Source organism: Puntigrus tetrazona, chromosome 19 (assembly GCF_018831695.1).
Source record: "Puntigrus tetrazona isolate hp1 chromosome 19, ASM1883169v1, whole genome shotgun sequence".
In the NCBI taxonomy this organism is placed as follows: domain Eukaryota; kingdom Metazoa; phylum Chordata; class Actinopteri; order Cypriniformes; family Cyprinidae; genus Puntigrus; species Puntigrus tetrazona.
In genome coordinates this window covers 4986556-5011002 of record NC_056717.1, presented here as the reverse complement: position 1 = coordinate 5011002, position 24447 = coordinate 4986556, and the positions used below count along the sequence as shown (strand labels likewise).

At 40.0% G+C, this 24447-nt stretch overlaps 1 protein-coding gene across 1 annotated transcript; it reads right to left on the bottom strand.

The window, feature by feature from the left end:
- Positions 1-893: 893 nt before the first annotated feature.
- Positions 894-20145, bottom strand: LOC122324037 (synaptotagmin-11-like). The gene is made up of 4 exons (XM_043218220.1): positions 19907-20145; positions 7151-8040; positions 1438-1558; positions 894-1344 (listed from the first exon to the last, which is right to left on the bottom strand). Exons 1-4 carry the CDS (start codon positions 19938-19940, stop codon positions 1034-1036), a joined length of 1356 nt encoding a protein of 451 aa, XP_043074155.1. The 5' UTR covers positions 19941-20145; the 3' UTR covers positions 894-1033.
- Positions 20146-24447: the final 4302 nt, after the last annotated feature.

The following is a 24447-nucleotide window of genomic DNA, read 5'->3' as shown; positions in this document are numbered from 1 at the left end:
GTTTCTAACCGAACCATCCCTGATCTCTATGCTATGGTATAGCACAGCAACCGGGTTAAAACTTCCTTTGCAGTACAATGGTAATGTGCATAGATATGCCTAAAGAAAGAACAAAAAAAATGAAATCAATGAATGGTAGATATGTTGAGATACGTCGACAACACAAAGGTAATAGAAGTGCTTTGTCCAAGTCATCAAGACGGAGAAATCAACAATAATGTATAAGTACAGCTACAAATAAATAAAGTAGCTACAGCATAAAACAGGGAAAGTGTAGACTGGCTTTACTGAATTGAACATGAATCAAATTTTCAATCCTGAGCTGACGGTCTCTGATTTTCATTTGGTGGTTGGCTGAAAACTGCCTTGACATCAGGTTTAGTTTGGAGTTTTATGTTCTCCAGCGAATCTTCATCTTTGTTAAAAGATTAAAAGCATTACTTTTTTAGCTGGATATGAATAACAGCCGTATTTCAACCTTGTCTTCTGTGGTAAATATTAGCATGTTAGCAAAAATGCTCATGATGGTGTCCTGTTATCAAACACTCGCCCGTTATTTCCTTAAAAAGTTAACTTTAAAACTCCTTTTTCAAACAATCCTCCTTCATCCTCGAATTAAAAGTGTCTCACTAGCTCTAGCATGCGGCTAATTGAAAGTAGTGTATGTATATGGTGAATATGCCAGTATACTGGTAAAAGGTTCTGAGGATACTGTGGTTTAACTCTCATACAGGTATACTTCTCTTATAATTGATTTATTATTATCTAATCAGAGCCAAAAACCACACTGACGGTGTTATTTTTGCTTTTTCCTCTGTATTTTTTTTGCTATGACGTATGAGTCTTTTTGCTACGAGTTCATTAGAGAACTTTCTTTTTCTGGTCTTGAGTCCTGACACACGTACTTATCCTCTCGTACACCTATCTGTACAGGGAAAAGGAGAAATTGTTAAATGGGCTTCTTTCTATAGCAGGGCTGACAGGAAGGAAGTGGTATAATACATTTCGCTTTTTCCCTCGCATTAGGCAGACACTAGTACTCTATAAGGTTATGCCACTTGGCGATCTGCCGCCTTGGGTTGTCACAGACTTCCCTCCAGTGAGTCACCCCTGATGGGATAGGGCTCTGACCACCCAGAACCAGGCGACCCACGACCTCATTCTTCGTGGTGCGGTCGAAATCAATGACCAGAAACTCCACAGAGATGTCCGGCATTAGCTCAGCGGGAACATCATAGATAAACGACTCATTGAAAACGGGATTGAGTGTGCATTTCTTCACATGCGTCTTCTTCTTGGCTATGCGCTTGCGGCCGTAGAAGACGTTCACTTTAACATAAGGGTCTGTGGGTGGAGAAGGGAAATAAAGACCATTTTTGGCATCATAAATGGGATCGTTTGAATATCTATATATCTGTATGTGTGGTGTGTACTTACTGCCTGACAGGCCAGTGATGTCCATGGTTGGCAGGTGTTTGGCCTTAAGGACTACCACATTAAGCCTGTGAGTAACAGGCTGGTAGGATAGAGAGACCAGCAACTCCCCACGACTTTCACACTGCGGAGAAACAGAACAGACATATGACACAAATGTTTATAGGCATAGTCTGTCAGGTGAATAAATAAGGATATGAAGTTGAGCCATCCTCTAAGTGAACACAGCGCTGATAGAAAAGGATTGTCCCAATGGCTCATGACACTCAGCCTCAAGGAGATGATATTTTTTGAGCAATGTCGGTTGGGCAGTTTCCCATTGAGAATGGGCAACAAATTTGGACACTGCTCAAAACATTTTCTTTGTATATCATCAGCTTCAGAGAGAGTAAGTAAGGTAAGCCTGGCACAAATATTCATGCTTCATAAAGCAGTACCATCAAGGGAAACAATACCCATCACCTAGTGCTGTAGTCAAGACCGGTTAGAGACCTGAGTAAACTGAGACAAGGCCCAAGAGGTTTTTTTTCTTGCACAGTTGTATGCGTAGCCTTTCGATATATAGTCCATTTAAGACAGTGGGTACGTGAGGTGCAGGGAGGGCATACGCAAGCAAAATGCTGTTTTACCATGTAAAAACACTAAAATTGGAGTGCCATAAAGGGTCAAATGGCATCATATTACCTCATCTTTTGCAGTCAAATGGACTGCATCCACACAAGCAGCGTGCATATGATAGGATGCTGCTAAATTTAAATACTGACTGACTGTAGATTGAGATCAATTTAAGAAACCTTTGTTGATACAGAAACATACCCTTTGCCATTTATTGTCTGTCATGTTCAAAATATAAGGTAGAATGTAATTTTCCCTGAATATCCGAATGCCACTACCGAGTACTGCCATCACATTTGTCCAAGTGTTTGTAGTGCCCAGGGCCATCCTAGCCAACTCTGTGACAGAGTACTGAAGGATCTAATCATGCCTGACTAAAAGTAGTCTGCCTTGTTTTCGGAAATAATCTCTAGAGTGTCCTTTGGCCAAGAACAGAGGTGTCCAGTCCTGCTCCTGGAGAGACAACGTCCTGCAGAGTTTACCTCCAACCCCAATTAAACACACCTGAAACAAGGTAATCAAGGTTTACTAGACACGTCCTGGCAGGTATGCTGTAGCTCAACTCTCCAGGCCCTCCAGGAACAGGACTGGACACCCTGGCCAAGAGAAGCAAAAGAAAAACCGCAAGGTGCACTGCTTGTGTCCAGTCTTTGGAAATATCGGCAGATATCTATTCAACACTACAGGAACATTGACAGTACAGTGCCTTTCCTTTCATTAGCGTCCTTGTCCCATATGATGTAGCTTAGTCTACCGGATGAAGTTATTGTCCACTTTGTGTGCTGGAAGGAACACCTACTTCATCTCCTGGACAGTAAAATGGACCATAGAGGAGGAGAGAGCATTCACTCCATTTGCTCGCTCAGGACATTAAATTGCCACTTATTGTCCAGATAGACAGGTTTGAAGGAGAGCTGCAATGGTGAGCCATCTGTGCACCTGTCAGTTCTCCCTAGAAAATGGTGATCATATGGTCATGAGGGTAATCTGGGTGGAATAATCAAAGGCACCTGTCTATTGTCAGAAGAGAAGAGGACAAAAGGAGCGTTGGCATCTCTGTAAGACATGGTTTAACTCCCACAGGGCATTTATTTATAATCCTGTCTCTGAATTCAGCCTTGCATTCTGACACTTATGAGCCAAACCAATCTCACAGCAATTCGTACATATTATACTAGGTGACAAAATCGTACACCTCACTCGTAAGAATTTGTGGGTTTTTTTAGCTTAAGATGTAAATGAAGACATTTAAAAATACACCCCCCCTTTTTTTAAACAGGACATGAACTTAATTCAAGGTGTTTTTTAAACTTTTATAGTCTCATGCGGTTTCGATTAAAAAGTAAATATGTTGTTATACAGTAAAAATATCTAAACATTCCTAAATACAGACTAAAAAACAAAATGATGCAGATTTATGCAGATCTTTTGTGACTGCTAACATTGCTGGCTTCCTAATATACTTTGTTATTCCCCAGTCACTTTATAAAAGTATCAGATTAATACATGTAAAAATAAAACATTTCTACGCCTTCTTCCACACCGCATGAAAAGACTGTGCTTCTTATTTTTTCCTCTTGCCATCTCTGTTGTTTTTCTCTTCTTTGAGAGTTAAGATTCCAGTCCAGTTCCTGGTTATCACCATGGCAACTTGCATCAGGAGGCATCCTGAAGCTAAACATGGACTTAAAACAGCCTACATCTTAATGCGTAATGTCTGTAAGTGTTTGTGATTTTCTTTTCAGCTGCACAATGAAGCACAGTCTCTGTAGTAACTCCCATAAGCCTGTTGATTCGTGTATTTTGACCATAGATAATAGGTTAATAAAATACTAAGCAACACTTCAGTTTAGAGAATGATTTTCCCTTAACCAGTTGCTTATTAAAAAGCATAGTACTAGCATATTGGCTGTTTATTAGTAGTATTTTATAAAGCGCATATTAATGCCTTATTCTGCATAACCACAATTTGAATCCCTTAATCCTACCCTTTACCTAAACAACTACTTAATAATCAGCATATTAGGAGTTTATTGAGACAAAAGTCATAGTCAATAGATAGTTAGAGCTGGGTAGATTGCTTACAAATTGTAGTCCATTACTAATTACAGGTTACACAATGAAAACTAGTTAGTAATGTAATCGTACGTTATGAATTCTGAATGCTTTCTTAGATTACTTTCGGAATACTTTTTTATCAAACGTGTTACCATCACTGTCACATAATGACAAATGTTCAATATATGTGCATCTCTATTTAGATTTATAAAGACGCACGTGTTAATGTCCCACCTTGTTTCACTTGTATGTCATATTTGCATATCCATGCAAAGCATTCAAATGACTAGATGTAATATGTAAATATTCGTCTCCATAATGCATGTGATTTGAGCAGTTTGAGGATCTGTTGTACATCTCTCAAGATGCGTGAGGGATTATGCCTTAGGTACTACCTATTCAAAAGTAGAAAAATGCACATGAACGCTAGAAACCTATACCAATGCGAACGCGATCATCCTGCTTCCACCTTAGCTAAACCTCATTAACAAAAAAACTCTTATTCCACGTACATCTGTCTCCTCTTCATTTTCAGGAAGAGCTATGAGCAATCGTAACTAGTATGGCGCTGCCGCAGTATGTCACTCAGTCTTCATAATCACCCATCTCTCTCTCTCTCTCTCTCTCTCTCTCTCTACCAGTCTCTCGCCACACGGACTGCACCCCATCTGTTCACTGAGCTTTTTTTCCTTCCTTCTCGTCCATAATCCTCTCTCTCTCTCTCTCGCTCTCCCTCTCTCTCTTGGCTGAATCGATTGTCCACCACTCCCAGCCAACACCCTAATGCTCCTGTCTTGTGGAGTCATAAGCACTGATTCAATTTCAGACAGAAGAGTCTAAAGCAGACAGGAAGTTCTCTGATTTGAACAAGCTTACTCTGCACGTTTTGTATACTGATTTGCAAAGCCGTACACAAGCGGGAAAACAAGCTCAAATGCTTTTTTGCCTTTGAGCATTAAAGATTTCCTGCCGCCACAGAGAATGAGATTACGAACATCGCTCATAATGCTATTGTTCCTGTTCTGATGGAAATACAGCAGCGTATTAGGCTACGATTACTCGTTATGCAACAACTTTCAGTGTTCAGCTTGTGTTGGAGAGCAAATGGATGCAAAGCCTTCTCTGTCCGTTTCAATGGGTGTTTACTGAGGCCTCTTTTATATCTGCTATTTTGCGCTATCTTGCGTGATAGGATCCCAAGTAAACAATCCATTGCATTAAATGCAGGTGCAAAAAAGGTCTGTAACGTAGTTTGATGACAAACGCTCAAGCGTAAACCGTTTTCAACAGTGATAATAATAAGAAATGTTTCATTCAGCATATTAAACGGATTCAAGAGAATATATTGTAATTTCAATTAATAGTTAATAATAATAATTAGTGCTTTCAGATGATCACTTCCGAACTAAAAGTTTTTGTTTGCATAATGTGTGTACTGTGTAATTTACTATGTATACAGAAAAAAACACATATACAGTATTTTTTTTTACATGTATATATTTATATTCATGTAATTGATATTAGATTTTATATTATATGCAAATTTATTTAACATCTTTTACTGAAATGCATGCATGTGTGTGCATTTATGTGATTAATCGTTTGACAGCACTAATAATAGTGTAATAATATTTCACTAAATCACTGGTTTAGACGTCTTTCAAACCTGAATGAACTGTATTGCTGTTACAAAACCAATATACAGTATAGTATAGTTACAAAACCAGACCTTCCTTTCAAAACGCAATCGCAAGGGGCTAAAGGAGTCCCATCGGTAACGTTCATCAATATCAGGTGTAAACAGGCGTTAGAGACCTCGGAAGCAAAGTATCAATCATTTTCAAAAACTGAATAACTGAAGGGATGTTAATCGTTTGTTTTGTGGGTTTCGTTGCTAATGATGTGAGAGTAAGCGCTCGTTTCCAGATGGTTGTACTGATAGATGTGCCCCCTGCAGTCACTGGCCTTTATGGCTACACTCTCTGTCTGCTATAATGCTGCTTTAATGGCTCGTGGATCAATAGACGCTCTCACCGCCCATAAAGCCCTGCCCATACACACGGATACATGTGGAACATACAGCTATAGTTCGAAACACGAATATGATTGATGTTTGTCCATTCAAAACGCACTTTGATGTGATTTGATGTCTGAAAACATTACATTGTTGCATAAAAACCTATTTGTAGTCTCAGAGTTACACAGACGGCTGCAAAGGTCTTAAAAATCACGAGTCGAAAGCTCATGTATCATCTTAAATGCCAAAAAAGTCAAAATGTCAACACAATAAAATCAGCTCCACTTTGAGTTGGTCTCAAGGAAAAACTGTGGGATAATAGCTTCACTGAACTGGAGCTGCTGCTCAGAAACTGCTTGTATCAATCACAGGAACACTTAACCCGGGGCAGGGAGCTCAGAATCTTTTCTTTTACCTCGTTTCCTCGATCGGATCTGTGCCTAGAGAAGCCGCTCGCCCACAACGGCCGCCGCTAACCGTAAAACATCTCGGGAGATCCATAAAGGTTTGAGGGGCATCTCATGGGAATGATTAAGTTTAACGATTGCTGTGTCGCATAACAGTGGAGAAATACGATGCGGCTCGCAGGCCCAGCCGCACCTAATACGGACGTTTTCACATTTAATAATTGTGTAAAGATTGCTGTGATGCACAAAATTCGATTTCCAAATATTGTCTCTCAGCCAAATACTGTTCTATCAAACATTTGTTCCGCTTTCAGATGATGTATACATCTCAATCTGAAAAAGTTGTTGAAAAAACAAGCATATGCTGGTTAGGTAGGTTTTGAAGCATGAATACTGGTTTGAGCTGGTTTCTCATCCTCATCACACTCATCCCAAACAACTAGTTTCTGCTCAGGACCAGCTGAAACCAATTCAAACCAGCTTCAATGCTTCAAAACCTACCTAACCAGCATATGCTGGTTTAATCAACAGGGTTACATACAGGTCAGTGTTAAATACTACATTTCCCATTTTGTCCCAGAAGTTGAATCACCCAAGACTTCCCCCTAGACTCACTCACCTGCGTGTTCCTCTTGCTGATTTGCTGGGTGATGTGCGCCCGTCCCGTGCTGGGATCCACGCCCACCAGCGGCACCACCGCCTCGCCGATGACATCATCCCGCGCGAAGCGGTCGAAGCTGAGCACCAGAAAGTGCAGCGTGAGCTCGGGCAGCGAGCTGTACGGGACGCCGTAGAAGGTGAACGTCTCGTCGAACGCGGGCTCCAGAGTCTTCCTCAGGACGCGCGTCTTCACCCGGTGCTTCTTCTCGGGCAGGATGGTCATCTTCACGTAAGGGTCGGAGCTGCCCGCCTGCTCGTCCACCGCAGGGAGCCCCTGCGCTCCTACGATGGTCACCACGAGGGCCTTCTTGGGGAAGTTGTAGTCGACGGCCAGGCTGAGCGTGCCCAGAGAGGGGGAGTTGAGACTGTGGGGCGACGCCGTCTTACTCGGAGCCTCGCTGCTGCTTCCAGAGCTGCTCTCCATACAGCAGTAGTCGGCCCGGATGGGCAGCGCCCTCTCCAGTCTGGGAGGTCCCATGGGCGGCACCAAGTGGTTCATCTGTAGGTGTGAGGAGCCACCTTCAGGATCCGCATCCACCAGAAGCACGTCTCCGTTTCGGGACCCACGAGCCCATTCTCTCAAGAGCGAGCCCGATCCTGAGCGCCGGCCCACCCGTACGATCTTCTTGCTGTTGCTGAGGGTCTCGGGGTAGATGCTGATGCCTTTGAGCATGTGGATGAACTTGTAGGGGGGGTCGACGGGGGGGTCGTAGGGGCCGCTGGTCAGCTTGTACGTGCCTGTCATTTGACGATATCGCCGCTGACAGCACGCGTCCAGAGGAACACTGCCACCACACGGAGGCGACCAGGACCCCGCACCCAGAAAACCCGCAAGCACTGGGGACACGTCTGAAAGAGACCGAGACAGACCACTTGATCAGCATTTGTGCCGACAAGCATTTAAATGCACAAAAAATGTGTTTACATTTACAAAGTATATTTCTGTTGGTCAGTGAAAACTTTGTAAAGTTTTGACAATTAAAAAAATTGAAAGAGTACGAACAAATAGCAGATTCTTGATTTTATAGCGTTTTCACAAAATGCCCCAGCTCTGGAATTGAGGTTGTAAAGCAAAATATACAAGAATAGTGAAAGTTGTATAACATTTTGTAATGATGAAATTTTCATTTTGCTTTTTTTTGGTACATTTGGTAACACTTTACTACAAGGTGTCATTTGATAACAGTAGATAATGTATTAACTAACATGAACAAACAATGAAGAATAGTAGTATTAGTAGTATTTATTAATCCTTGTTAATGTTAGCTAACAAAAACACAGTTGTTCATTGTTGGTTCATGTTAGTTCACATTGTTAATACGAAACACGACTTGGGACTTTAATAATGCATTAGCAAATGCTGAAATTAGCATTAACTAGGGTTAATAAATGCTGTAGAAGTATTGTTCATGTTGTTAACTAATGTTAACTTATGAACCTTATTGTAAAGTGTTACAGTACTTTTAAAATATTTCATCTCAAAAAACACTCTAGAGAGTTAAAATGATAATCTTAATCTATAATCATTTGTGATTCAAATAAATCACACTTTAATCACACTAAAATAGGCTTAGATTCACAAATAACTGACTCGAGACACATAACATTGTTTTCGAACAAAAGGAGTCTCTCGACCCTCTCTGTCCTGGTGATTTGATGCCATATTCTTTAGGATCAGAAAACAACAAACACACCCTCTATTTAAAAAAGGAAATCTGATGCTAAAGGTATAAATGAAGGTCATAGGGGCAGGTTTAGATTGATGGTTACATCCAATTACTAAAGGGACAACAAAACTTTTCTATTGAGTGGATATTTACAGAAGAACAAACACATTGTTCATTGTCTATTGCTTAAATTAACTGGCCGCTCACTTGCCACCTACACAATAAATAAACACTAATTTAAATGATATAATGTACAACGTAATCCTAAAAATGTGTTGCTCTGCCATGTGAAAAGGTTTATAAAACACAGACGAATTTGAGACTTGACTTCTAAAAGTAAACTTCAGATTTGATTTGGACTCAGATGTCAGAGAGATGTAAACATGCCTGCGTTCAAGGTAATAAAACATCCACGTACAACGCCACACCACAGCAAACCGCCTTGTGTGACCTTGAACAACGGCATAAAACTAGATCTCGCAGCAAAGCACAGAAGCGGTTTGCAGGCACCCACTCGTTTCAGAACGGCAGTTTTTCCCTCAGGCTGAAGGTTTGAGACGCCAGAATATTGCAGAAAGGAAGCAAAGCGATCATTCATATACTGCAAGCCATTGAACCCATCGTTTCAGTTTGTGTGTTCGGGTCCTCTAATGTATTGTTTGTGCTTCTAACATCAATTTTGGACATGCGATTATGGAAATGGTCTGAATTTGTTGATTTGCATGTCGTCTTGCATTGTTGTCTATACGCACCTTTTATGGGGAATGTGCAAAGCGACCCACCTTCGAAATCTTTATTCAAACAGCATCATTACTGCAGCAGAACTAGAACTAAATTCTGTGCACAGGTCATTTCCTTCATAACTCCTAACTCATTACAGTTTCGTTTGGACCGTGACCCACATTCACAGAGAGCTGCGGGTGATAAAGACTTGGATGAGGTTTCTAGAGAAAACATCTGGTCTCACAGTAAATTTACCAGAATAACAAACATGGCCACCGATGGCCTCAAACTGAGGTGAGAGATTGACCCAGTTACATGCAGAACAGAGAGAGACGGGAGAGAAACACAGAAAAAGCAGCAGCGCTTCAGGTCAGATCGGCCAAAAACATGAATATGAAAAAAGAGATCTATGGCGTATAATTACAGAACTTGTTCGTGGGGGAGAAAAACGAACTTTCTAGGTATTGCAATCATCCATGGTAATGAAAAACGATTGTCTGGGTAATTCTTGCTCTTGGCTGCAGCCCGGATTCTTTCCTGTTTAATTCATGACTGTTTGCTTCTTGCTTGTTCCACGGCCATTTGCTAGCTAATGGGGCTGATGCTGAGCACAGCAGTTATATTTGCGATCATGGACTCTTCGTTGCAGCCCACGAGAGGATCCAGCGGTAACATTCACCTGACTGTTCACACACATCTCAACAACGGGGCAGCGCCAACTGAATCTGCTCATTTGTATTGCTGTCTTAACTGGCTCATTAAAACACTCACCACCCCCCCTCCAAAACGCTCCAAATGCCAGCAACAGACCATAACAAGCTTAACCGGGGCTGGCAGGTGCTGTTTTCACCCCATGCTGCAGGGCGTTCAATTAGGAAACATCACACTGCGGGTTCCCTCTGCCCAGACACCTTTAAAAACAGACACGGAAACACGCTAATGTCCGGAGGCTTCAGGACAACATGAAGCTTTACTTCAATAATGCCATGCATTTATGAATGGAATAAGATGTTCGGGTATTCTTAAGGCATTATGATGAGTGCGTAACGCATTATGACGTTATAACATCTCATGAATATTCATACAATTGCGATACATTATAATATCTATGTGTTTGTGATTATACATTTTAAGGGTATGATCATTTATAACACACAACAGACAGTCCATTTTTAAAGGACTATATCGTATCTTTAAGATCTGCACAGTATCTTACAACATCTTGTGAGTGGTTAGGTGTTTCCTGTGAGGCTAATATTGAGGCTAATGTGAGCTAGCTCATACTTTCAACTGAAAGAAATGCTGTTTATTATATAGACCTGAGAGTATTAGTAGACTTTATAGGGTGGGTAGAAAGTTCTCATACTTGTGAAGTATCCTATACTCAGTATGTCTGCTGAGGAAACAGCAAAATAAAGCGTTAGCATGTATTTAGCGACACACTAATGAAGGCTAGCTGACATGTAGTTGCAGAGTTATTCATCTACTATGATACTATTAACAAAATGTTCAAAGCAAATCTGTCATGTTACACATTCATCTGATCTGACATCTGTATTGTTAGTGTTATTATTTGTCTGCTTTAAGTAAAGTAGCATAATTCAAATGGCAAGATATGAGACTTAAAATGCATTATAACTATGAGAAATATTGTAACAAGTGGATGAATATTGTGTTATAAATGCTCATGCTCTTATAAGCTATAACCAATAAATAACACATTACAACTGTTCCTATGAATATTTTTAAGATGATACAACATATTGTAATTTTTTTTTATAAAGCATTATACATTCATTTTTAATGCCTTAAAATATGCTTATAATGTATTATAAATACGAGCTTCATAGAAAGTGTTACCGATTGTATTTAAAATTTTGTCAATTTGTTTACGCAATTAAGTTGCATGTACAAAATTTAAGAGTATGGCACAATGGATTATAGAACAATTCTATTTAAAGCATCGATTTCACCAGATGCACATACAAAAGGTTTGTAGATTTAGAGTAAAATAAAAAATTCAGAACAAGCCGTTCACCAAATCTGTAAAATATGACATCGCATTGTACAAGCCCCGCCCACAATTGTTGAAGGACACTGCTGTATCATCAGAGACCCCGCCCTGAGTGAACCACACACAATCCTCCATGTTTATCCTCACACTAAAGCATGTCTTCTCACAGCTATAGAATTTATTCAGTCTGGAGGAAGTGAGTGGTTGTCAGTTTTTTAAGAAGTGTGTCTGAGGTAGGAGCTGTAAAGCCACAGATCTTTACTCAAAAGGAGGCGAGGAGCAGCAGCTCATTTGCATTTAAAGAGACAGTTTCTGCTTCGCTCCAACTTTTCAAAATTTTATATTAAATGATCAGCTGAGATATTTCAAGCTGAATCACCACAGACACATTCTGGGGATATCTGATGCTTATATTAAATCTCATAAAAAGGGGCATAATAGGTGCCCTTTAAGAAACGCTCTGGTTGGTTCTGTGTGTAGAAAAAGTGCTTTCTTTGATAGACTGGCTTCCACTGGCTCCATTTTCTTTGTCATTCCCTTTCTATCTCATCCTCTTTCATTTCTCCATTTACTGACTTGACACTCTTCCCTATTCTCTTTTTGTTATATTCATTTCACACCCTTCTTTCGTCGCCCCTCTCTCCTCCCCTTCACTCCTCTCATCTCCTCTTTCCTCTTGCCAAACTCCGAACTCCAAGGCCCGGGGTGGTGAAGTGCTCGGGTCGCCGTGGCAACGACAGGTCCCTTTCTTTGCTCGCGGCCGTCAGAGCTGACTGGAATTGTGAGTCGGCCCAGCTTCAGTGAGCTGATGAGAACAGGATGTGCTCTCCTGCCCCGCACAACAGCCGACAGCCAATGAGAACGCAGGAGCCAACCACACGCCCGAGCAACAAACACACAACAATAACGTCTAAGGACGAGAGCCACCAACAAAACACTACCTGCTGAAAATGAGTTTAACGAAAATTCTTTGTGAAAATGACCAAATTATAATTACCAGGCTAGTAAAGCTGTAAATACCATTCAAACAAAAAAAGATGTACACTCTAGCATGCTTCTAGAAGGAGTATGATATACTTTAAGAGCATATAGATGCTTGAACCAGCTACGAAACCTGCACAAAAGATTACATGGTTTCGAATAGAATTCAATTATTATATGCAAACAGAAATGACCTCAAATGTTCTCAACCGCAATTTTGAAACACTTGAAGTCTTACATCTGAAAGTGCAAGATGAATAAAGTCACAAAATAAAGAATCCACTCTATGCCGCCTAAACGAGTCGTTAGTAATTCGAATCCCCCTTCGCGGGGTAACACATTTGCATAATTCCCATCTATGTTCTACACTGGAGGTAATATGAGTATAACACATATTTTGAGAAAACAAACGCGTTTTTTCACCTTGCATGAATGTAAACCTATTGTACGAGACCTCCACAACTATTTTTGAAGACGGTGTGCTGCGGGTCTGTTACTGAGGATCAGAGCAAGAGCCTGCAGGTTTACAGGGACCTCAATTAAAATAATGTGATGAAACCTTTCATCTAAGGTGTGAGTTAATGAGCGCGGTTGCTCACGGAAAACTTTTAATTTGACATTATGTGCACAAAAGTGCACTTTAAAGCGTGTTAATTATAGAAGCCCGTTTCCACTTCATTGCCACTTTATGTTTTACGATTCTGACATGTTTTAAATTTCGAGTTTTATATTGTAACTGTATATCTCGCAGTTGCTGATTGCAAAGCGTTATGAATATACTTTTAAGAGTTACACTAAAAAAGCAGATTTAATGCCATCAAGTGAACATTAAAGCTATAATTTCAGGTACCACAAAGCTGCTCTGCCCCGAGAGTACTGAGAAACATGCGGATATTTAGTGGGACGATCAGAACATAGCCGTTTGATAATGAGACAAACAGATGAGAAAGTGGGGGGAAAACATGATGTAAAGATACTGTGTGACAGACGGAGAAGAAAGAGCAATAGGCAACGCTAGATTAAAAAGAACAGAGACGTTTGAAACTCTTGACTGAAAGCTACATCTCCGAAATCATCTATAAATCACGGGACTGCGTGACTCTGACGTCCGCCAGCACAGACGTTTAATACCACTCTGAGATGTTTGACCCTGATTTCGACCCCGCTGGCTTTATATTTCCTGTCGTTCACCCAAATGATTCTGCCTCTGTTTCCCCCCCAGCCCGGGCCGACCCAGCCTAGCTTCGGTCCACACAAAGGCCGGACCCTCCCCGACTCGACTGGACTCCAGGGACTCCAGATCACATGATGTCACTTTTGGCCGCACGTTTAAAAGCCAGCTGCTTCTGTTGCTTGGAAACAACCCCTCTGAGAGACCAAGAGTAGGGGGAAAAAATCATTTTGCCAGCTGATCCACTCAGCTCCCGCTCTGGTAATGGCTTTATAAATGACAGATTAGCGTCAGTATCCTAGCTGAAATCTGACATTGTGTTTACGAGAAACGAGCGTCTTGATGACCTCTGAATGGCTATTAGTGGTGTTACTATCGCTCGTGTTTATGGTCTAGGTTTGGACAAACACCTGATTGTTATGATTACACGTTTCTGTTACAAACACGAATGAGGCTTCAAATCAAGTGTGCAGTTATTTTTCAGTAATAGTTATAACGTTAAACTATAAAATGGTGCAAAAATCCCACAGACTTAGATTTAAAAAGCCATAACCTCCTGTGAAAAATAAGGGCACTTAACTGTATGCTAACACGCTTAAGTAGACTTTTGAAAAAGTGCACTTTATAACAATTTCAAATTAAACACTCTAGGATAGGGGACACTTGTTCACTAATAACTATGTAACTTTTCCCTCAATAAATTCTCAATGTGCTGTTAATTAATAGTTATTAAGTTGAGTAATGCTTTAATATGTGCTTAATTACTACTAATAAATGGCTAATATTGAGTAATGCATGTTAATAAGCAACTAGTTAAGAGACCCTAAAATAAAGTGTTACCATGAGTTTTATTTTAAGGTACATTTGAAATCATTTTAATAATCTTTAACCAACATACTAATACATACAATTTTAACTGTAGTGTGTTATTATTACATTTCAAGTTGACATATTTTAAATGTGTTAAGTTACAACTTCCTCTTTAAAACACACGACATACGAGTTTCAATAGAAATGACAAATTAGAAAATCAGGATATGTTGGATGTATGTGCGTGTATAATGTGAAGCGGATTTTGGACAATGAGTTTTGACTGTGGGCGGAGCTACCTAGTACAAGTGCACTTAATTGTATTGAATAAGCAATTTAGTTTATCATGAAGCAGCTAATCAGTGCAATCAGCAGTAACTTTAACCACAGGCAATAAAAGTAATTCTGAAATCACATATAAAGATGAACTTAAGTCCTACTTAAGTAGGTTAAAAATCACTCTTGAGTTCAAGCGAATTACATTTAAATTAAATGAAACTGCAACCCACTGTATTTAATTTCTAGTAACTTTGAATGCCGGAAAATTTAATTTTCTTTTGTAATTTTCTCTTCTTAAAAGTATACTTAAGTGTCCTTTTTTTCCAGGAAAGTCTGAATATGTGGTCTCGTACTGGTCCAAAACCAAACTTGACCTAGCAACCACTTAGTAACGCACTAAAATAACTAAAACAACCGGCACAGTGACAGCAACTTCTACACATCACTAGTTTTTTTTTTTTTCCATTACATTTTAATTTTTAATGCGACATCTTTTAGCGCTCCAGAAAGTGCGGCGGCCTCCCAGCAGATATTAATGTACGTCAGCACGGCTCGCTCCTCAAAAAAACCAATGCATTATCTCCCCCAAACACACGCCTCTGTTCATGACACCCTCCATAGTGTGCTGCAGACGCGCGCGCGCGAGCCCAGTGAGTGCGCGCGCGTGTGTGGGCGCTCGTGATTAATAAGCCGGACGAAATGGCCCACAGATGAGAAACGATGGCGCTCGTCTGTCGCGGCGGGGCGGAGAGCGAGATGAGCACAGATGAGGAGAAAGCAGGACGGGAAAACGACGAGGTTAAGAAAGAGCACGTGCCCTCGGAGGAGAGGACAGGTGTGAGTGACGACGCTCGGCTTTCATCGCTCTTGTTTTGGCTCGTAAGCCGCCCGCCGTTTCGCTCTCCTTTCGGCGGGATCACGAGGAGGTTTAGTTAGCTGCCACGTCAGGCTCTCCGCGTCTGCCGTTAGGGGTGATACGACGGCGGCGGCAGGGCGAGTCGTGTCGAGGAGAGACACCGTGTGCTGGATTTCAGCCGGGACGAGAAGACGTGTCACTCCGACACCAGTCACACGCATAAATCAAGCCATTGTTCAATCACTGCAGCTTCACACACACACACACACACACACACACACACACGCGCGCGCTTGAGGGAGAGAGGAAAAGAGAGAACGAGGCATGTACGCTTTGCAGATATCTGCGATAAGCTGAGATCAAATGTAGTCAAGGCTAGGACTTCGCTTCAAAGCCTGTTCAAAAACAACCCTCGAATTGAATTATTAATTACTTGCTACTCTGCAGTGAAAAGAGTTGGGAAATATTCCGTTTTAATATAGCCATCTAATGGTGCAAAGATATAATACAAAGGTTAAACTATAAATGTGCTTTGTCTAAAATATTGTTTATATAGTTTAATAGTGGAATAATTCTGAAATGGTTGTATAATATATTTAGTAATTACATTTAAGGCAAACCAGAATCAGCTTAACACCACTGTTACACAAATAAGTTTTATGCTTTTTTTTTATTTTTTTATATATATATATACACACATATGTGTCTGTTTGTGTGTGTGTATATATATATATATATATATATATATATATATATATATATATATATATATATATATATATATATATATAACTAAATACACACACATGCAATATATAAGAAATTATTTACATGTATATAATTATATATACACATGTAAATATTATATATTGCATGTGTCCGTATTATATATGCATAATAAATATACACAGAACACACACACATACTATATATACTATGTGTAATATTATTATTTATTACATGTATATATAATTCATTTTCTTGCTGCAGGTTATAGTGTGTATACTGAACTTCTAAGCAATTTTGAATCAGGCTCACTCAAGAAAGCGTGACGTCACTCTATCTGCGTTTGCTGCCAGCGTTAATGATCTCAATCAGGCGCTTGAATCTCCATCAAGCGAGCAAAAGAGAGCTGCTATTGACGTTCGAGACTTGACCCGAGCACCTTCGGCCTCAAAGCATTTCTCGATCCCGTTTCGCCCGTGAAAACGATGACCTACAAAGTGAGTCGATTCTCCGCTCAATCAATGAAGACCCTGTTATTATCTGAGAGGACTTGACATTTGATTAATATCGATGCACAAGTCACAAACCGGCTTCTTAGTTGGCCATTTTCAGTCATTACCACCCTTCCTAGACGTTTTCAAACTTGAGCGCGCATGATACATTGTGGAGCATACTCAGAGCGCATAAAGCGTGTAATCTATAGTTTTGTGGAAGTGGGATTTTGGACCAGTGATATTTTAAGTGTGGTTGCGGCAGTACAGCGTAAACAAGCTAGAAACCGCTTATCTGGTAGACCGTGGCGTCATTATCCGTCATCATATCTGCCTGGTTAAGATACAGTGGTATACAGACTTGTTTTATTGTCAGCATTTTAGTAGACTCCTGAAGTACATCACGCGTGCTTTAGTATGTTAGTCAACACATAAAAAACACGTGCACCTAACAGAATGTGCTTTAAACATTCATTTTGAAAAGCTGAGATTGCTACAAAGTGCGCTTTTTAAAAGTGTAGGCTACTTAAGTGTTAAGTACTTCAAAAAACAAGTGAACTTCCATAATGCACACTGATTTTGTACTAAAAACGATTCTTTAGTACTTCTTAAGATCATCTAAGTGTACTTAACAGTGCTATTTTGAGACATCACGAATAGGAACTAAAAGACACTTTTAACACACTATGTCTGTATTTGGTCACCACTTGCATCACACGAACCCTCTTTCATACACTAGTGCACTCAGAGTGTACATAAGTGTTTGCTAAATACATTTTAAATACAAGCGGTAGTATGTTAAAAGCGCATTTTAGTTCATATTCACTTTGTTTCAAAAAGGCACAGTCGAGTACACTTAGATGATCCCAAGTTTATCTTAAGAAGAACTACAGAATCATTTTCAGTATATTAAACACAAAATTAGTGTGCGAAAATAGAGCACTTTAAGCACATTATGAAAGTGTACTTGTTTAGTCATGGGTAGTCATGAAAGTTAGCTTAAGTGGCCTTTTATTTCATTAATATTATACTATTTGCAAATAAATAGATAGATAGATAGATAGATAGATAGATAGATAGATAGATAGATAGATAGATAGATATGAGATATGAAGTACACTACAAATGCTTATTCAATACAATTAAGTGCACTTGTACTAGATAGCTCCGCCTTACAGTCAAAAGTCATTGTCCAAAATCCCACTTCACATAATTATACACATATATCCAACATATCCTCGTTTTCTACCGTTTCTTCGCTTAAAACAGCATTTTTTGCTTTGAGAGCGAACAGACAAAGTAAATCTAAGTAAATCTGTGTTTATCTAGCCGGCTCTTCTTCTTTTCCTCCCGAGCTGATACTGTCCCCAGGCTCTGTCTCCCACGCGCCGAGCTGCGATCCAAGACGCCTCAGACGTGCTCCTAAAATACCTGACCCAAACTACATCACACACATCCAGCAGGAAACGCGTCAGGACCCTCCTCCTCCTCCTCCTCCTCCCCAGCGTGTCACATAACCCTCGCACAAACTCTACCAGACGATCAAAATGATGATATTTTCTATAAATATTCTCAGCAATGTTTTCTGAGCCGTCCATTAGCCTACGGTATTTATACATATTTTTATATTAGCCTATACTGTGTTCTATTGGGTAGGCGACTCGGGTCATTGTTGATTAAAACAATGAAAATTTTGCTACTCATTTTTTCTGGTCAACACTTTGCCTTTCAAACGTGAGTGGTGTTTTTGACACATCATCATGACCGTTCAGTCTTGTCAAAATCATCTATACTCTGTGTGGTATAACAAAGGCCCGATGATAAGAGTGATGAGAAGTAAAGCATGCTCATATAAAGGTGTATTATATAGACGTTGCATTTTATAAGATCCAAAGTACAGTATTAGCGACAGGCTACCTATAAGTAGCATGGGTATATTTACAGCAATGGCCACCAATGCATTGTGGGTACTCAAAATTATACATTTTTCATTTATGCCAACGACCAAAATTAAGATCACGTCCCATGACGATATTTTGTACATTTCCTGCAGCAAAACTTGTTTTTCTGATCAGCAATACGCATTAACAAGCGCTTCATTTGCGCCACCGCAAAGGCGGTTTCTCAGTATTTTGATTATTTCCGCACCCACAGACAAACACGAACCCATACGTCCACGGGAAGCCTATTTATTCCGTAAAACATATGCAAAAAAATCTCATTTCCCAAAAATGTACCCTCATAAGCGCTTTTGTGGTCCAGGTTCACATACGATGCTCGGCAGATAATAATAACATGTGTTCGTCGCAGGAACAGGCCCGTGATAACTGCAATGTGTATGAAAACGCATGTAAACGACCAGCGCGGACTGCACGCCATTACGAATGTCGCTATGAATGATGTTTTGATCCCAGAGCCGGGGATGAAGCGAAGAAAAGCAGCTCCAGCTGACGCTCGCGCGCGCGCGCCCCACAGACATGACGTCATGCGCGCGGGGCCACGGCGGCGAGAGCTGAGCTCAAATAAACACGTCTGTCTTTATTATTATTATTTTTTTTTTTTTACAGAAAACGCAAGTATGTTGGACTTTTTGAGCGACACGGCGCGCGCGCGGACAAACACACTCCACGCGCGCGTCAGGTGGATCGCGTGCGGGCTTCGAGCGCGTGTTTCCGGGGCCGCGCTTTACACTTCACCGATGAACACGGCGATTTAATGTTTTATCTTCATTATTCACCGCCCTAACTCGCTATCATACAACACGACACGCAGCGGTATAAAATGCAGCACATACCGTGAGCAACGAACAGCATACAGCGAAGAACATTGAGTGAAAAATAAAACGACGATAATGCCATGAAACACGATTCCGAGGTGAATTAAGCGAGTAAACGGGTGACAATCGTGTAAGACGGCGTTTCTGTGGCACCTGTGCGTTAAAGCCCGGGTCATTACCTAAATATAGATATATAGATAGATATAGATAGATTCACTCACCGTAGGTTGGTTTCAAATTAGTCATCTCAGCCATTTTGGAGTCCAGTGGCTTGGCTGTGATCAGAAAACAAAAAAGGAAAAGCAAAGGGAATGGATTTCTATTTTATTTCCATGAATTTGTCCCGGCCGATCCTCCAGCTGAATGGTGGCCGAGCTGTGGATGTTTTCTTCTGTGTCTGCGCGCTCCTTAAGGATGCGCTCCTCCTCCTCCTCCTCCTCCGCTCCAGATGCGAGTGTGATGAAGATGATGATGATGAAGATGATGATGCTCAGGGCGGATGCAGCACCGACTCGACCTAAAATCACACGTAAACCCCTCAGCTCCCCCTACAGTCTACAGCGAGGACAACACCGAGCACACCCTCGCCGCCTGTTTTTACTAATACATCTTAAATTATATATGAATTATATACTTCAGATAAAATCATTTTAATTTAAAGCTTAACATATTTTACAAATATAGATAATTATATAAAACGAATTTTATATTTGTAATATATTTATATAAATATGAACTCTTTTACCAATGAAGGAATGTACAGGTCTTCTCCAGCTGCTTGGGATTACTGTCATTTATAAGTCAATTATTTTTCTTATTATTTTCATTGTTGTTGTTGTTGCCATTATTATTAATAATATTAAAATGGGAAAATATATACTAATTCATATTATTATATATAACAGACTGTGAATACACACACACACACACACACATTTTATTTATTTTTTACAGCTTTTTATGAGTGATTTATAAATAATTTAAATAAAAGGCAAGAAAATTATATACTAATTGTTTTATTTTTTATATAATATTTTAAGTGCTGGGCAACTATTAATTACATCCAAATTATTATTATTTTTAAATATAAAATGTATGTCTACTGGTTATATTCATTATGTATATATAAATACACACAAATGCATGTATATATAATAAAAATAGGTTATATGCACATATATACATTGTATGAATATAATTGTATACACGCAAATAATTTCTAAATATTTACTGTATGTGTGTGTGTATTTCAATATACATAATAAATACATACAGTACACACACACACATATATATATATATATATATATATATATATATATATATATATATATATATATATATTATATTCACAAAAGCCTTTATTTTAGACGCAATTAATCATTGCCCAGCACTAATATACAATTTATTTAAAAAATGAACTCTTTTGCTAAATAATGAGTCGAAAAACACTATTTTTTTTAAATATTCTGATACATCCAGGTATGCATCTTCGTATTTAACTTGATATATACTCCGTATAAGCATCATGTCACACAAATAAATACAATCACAAAACATATCTGTATCAAAACGATTTTTTTTTCCTTTACTTTGGTGTACAGTCAACATACAGGAGCAGAACGTCCTTTAACGATAGAATAATTATAATAACAACAAGAATTGAAATGACGATATCAATAAAATAGTCAATTCAAATATATTCACACTGGATAACATACTGATAAATACTCGTAAGAAATAGTTTTCGTATGGAATGCTGTTGATCTGACTTCCAGTTGGGTGATTGTCATGTCACCGACACACATGATGCTCGTATCCTTACACAATACAGTATGCGCCATCAGTGGAAAAGAAACACACGCGCGCGCGCACACACACACACACACACACACACACACACACACGTTCTAGTGTTACAAGGGGGGGGTTGGGGGTCATCCTTTGGACTTGAACGAAAAACAGTGGTTTCTAAACCTTTGATACAGTCGATGAAATCTGAAGTACAGTGCAGAACACAGCAGCTAACGGGGGAGAGATCACGTGACCTTACTCTACAGCGGAAGTGGCATGCTTGTCACGACCACGTGGGCTCGACTGTAAAATATGTTCATCTTTTAAGGCAAAACAAACCGCAAAATGACGGAGGAGCGTGTAGATGCAATCGCCGAACCGACAAAACGTTTCTAATCAAGCCTGTAAGTCTAAACAAGCTATGACGTTTAGATACCTGCCTATGTCTAGTTTATAAATGTTTCTATACAACACGTATGTTTTTGTTATTTTACACCGCCGAGGTGTGCGTTGGATGTGCAATGCGAAACCACCTCGGTTTAGAGAGAACCCGACACTGATTGCGAAGTGCCTCTGAAATCTGCATTAAAACTACAGCTTTACTGTAAGCCTTATAGCACGTGACCCGCGGCGTTAACACGCATCCGATGAAGTACAGCACAAAGGCACTCATCAAAACAATGAGCATACCTGACATCTGAATCAGACGTTTTATAGCAACCGACGGCCACGGAAAAGAAACGAAACAAGGCATCGCGCTTTCCGATTCGTTTCCCGAAAGGCTCACGATCCTCCACGCGACCTGAGCCCAGGCGAGCAAACCCTGCAGGGGAGGAGTGTTGCATCTTTTGCATCGCCCGATTTACAAACGACCGGGAAACATCCCTGACGCGCTTCATTGCTTAAAACCACTGGAACACTTCGGACCAATAGAAATGATCGGGAATCAGAGAAAGGAGCACGAAGGAAAGGCACAGAGATCACCACGATGGAAACAGTACTGGGATCGTGAGATCCTCTCATAAATAGTTTCTCTGAAGTTGTGACTAATGATTAAAGTCAACATGAAATGCGTTTTTTTTGCGAAACGTTCGCTGCCGTAACGTAAGAGATTTTACAGCAAAACGCTGTAGGAAGCGTCGTAAACAACGTCTTTCGGCAGTTTGGGGATGGTACGATTTTGTCATCTATTCGTAAGTCTGCATTCGTTTGATCAAAAAGTGCAGCGAAAGCCGCAGAGGCCCTAATCGGAGGAAAAACTGTATTTCAGTGCTTTTGCACTCACGATTAATTTCTGCACGTTTTGCGAAGATTTTTTGGGGGGATGCAAAGGTTTTACAACGTCGCGAATATACCGCGTGATTTAGGAGACATGACACAACGGTGTCACCAATTTGTGTGAGGAATCCCATTTTTTTCGTAAAGAAATCACCTTCTTTTTGGTAGAGGTGGCAAATGTTTGCAAGAGATTACGTTTTGCGACACTGCAAATGTTTTACAACAGATCAGAACTGTTTTGTGAGAGATTTCAAGGGGTTTTTTTCAGAGTGATTTGCAATTTCTTTCCAATAACTCACAATTGCAGGATGACAAATGTTGTGCAAAAGATCTAAAATATTTTGTGAGAGATGGCAAAAATAATCGCAATTTTTTTTTACAAGAACGCATTTTTTCATATTTACTGAGATGGCAATGTTATGAAAGCGATCACAAATACTTTTTACAGGATCATAGACGCCGAGAGATTATGCTAATTTGCCACCAAAAACGCACGTTTTTTTTTTAGTGGAATGCGATGCTATGATATAAAATTAAAGTACAATTTTTAGAATTTTACTAAAATGTAATTTTTCTCATCTCGTGTTTTTTTCCCATTCCCATGCCTCCTAGCCCTCTGTAAAAACTAAAATAACGATGAAATATTTTTCACGACCCAAAATAAGTGTTTTCTACTGAAATGAGTGCCGTCGAGTGATTAATCGCGAATAATCGCATCCAAAATACGAGTTTCTGTTCGCATAATACACGTGTGTTGTGTGTATATTCATTTTGCATAAGCGCACACACATACAGTATTGATTTTGAAAATATTTATATGAATATAACTTATTATAAATATATATTTAACATATAAACCTATTTTTGTGTTCATTTATACGCATGCGCACGCTTACACACGATATGCAAACAAGCGCTTATTTTGGATTTATCCCAAGCGTGTTCAGAAAGTAAGCGGGATCGATCTGGATTTCATGTTGACTCTAACGAAGTTCTTACTAACTAAATATTCGCATTGGCGCCAGCGCACATCTTAAACCGACCAAAGTGCAGGACCTTTCCTTAACGCGCGTGGTTCACTGCGAGCCGACAGTAAAAACACGAGACGTTTCGATTCGGGAAGGCAGCCACACGACGTTCATCGCTCAAGCCTGGCGTTTAGATGATCTACCCGTTTGTAAAAGGTCATAGCGGCATAGGGCTGAATTTTGGTCAGATAAGCGCTAAAGCTAAGTCGCTGGCGTTGGCGAAACCCGTGGTTTGAAGCGGTCGGTCGGCAGCGTCGAGGCTCTACATTCGGTTCAAGACGCGCCCCGTTTGGATTTGGTTAAAGTATGAGGTGAAGCATGACGTCCAGGAAGCAGATCCCAGACACGTTTTGGCATAAAGAAAAATCCACCGGGTTCATGCTTGATTATCATGAGGTAATCTGGCTTTGGTGACTCACACCACATGGCGAATGATTTGGTTACGAACACCGAACTGCGTCACGATACTAATACCACCATTTTAAAGCTGAACAATATTTTTTCTTCTTTTCTTCTTTTTTTTTTTTGGTACGAAAATAAAGGTAGCTGGGAGGCTATTGCGAGTCTAACTAATAGGATGCCTGGATAGCCGGGTTGAGGTCCACACGTAGAGGAGCACAGCACAAGCACGGAGATGAGGAGCGTTTCGTTTCGACGCTGTC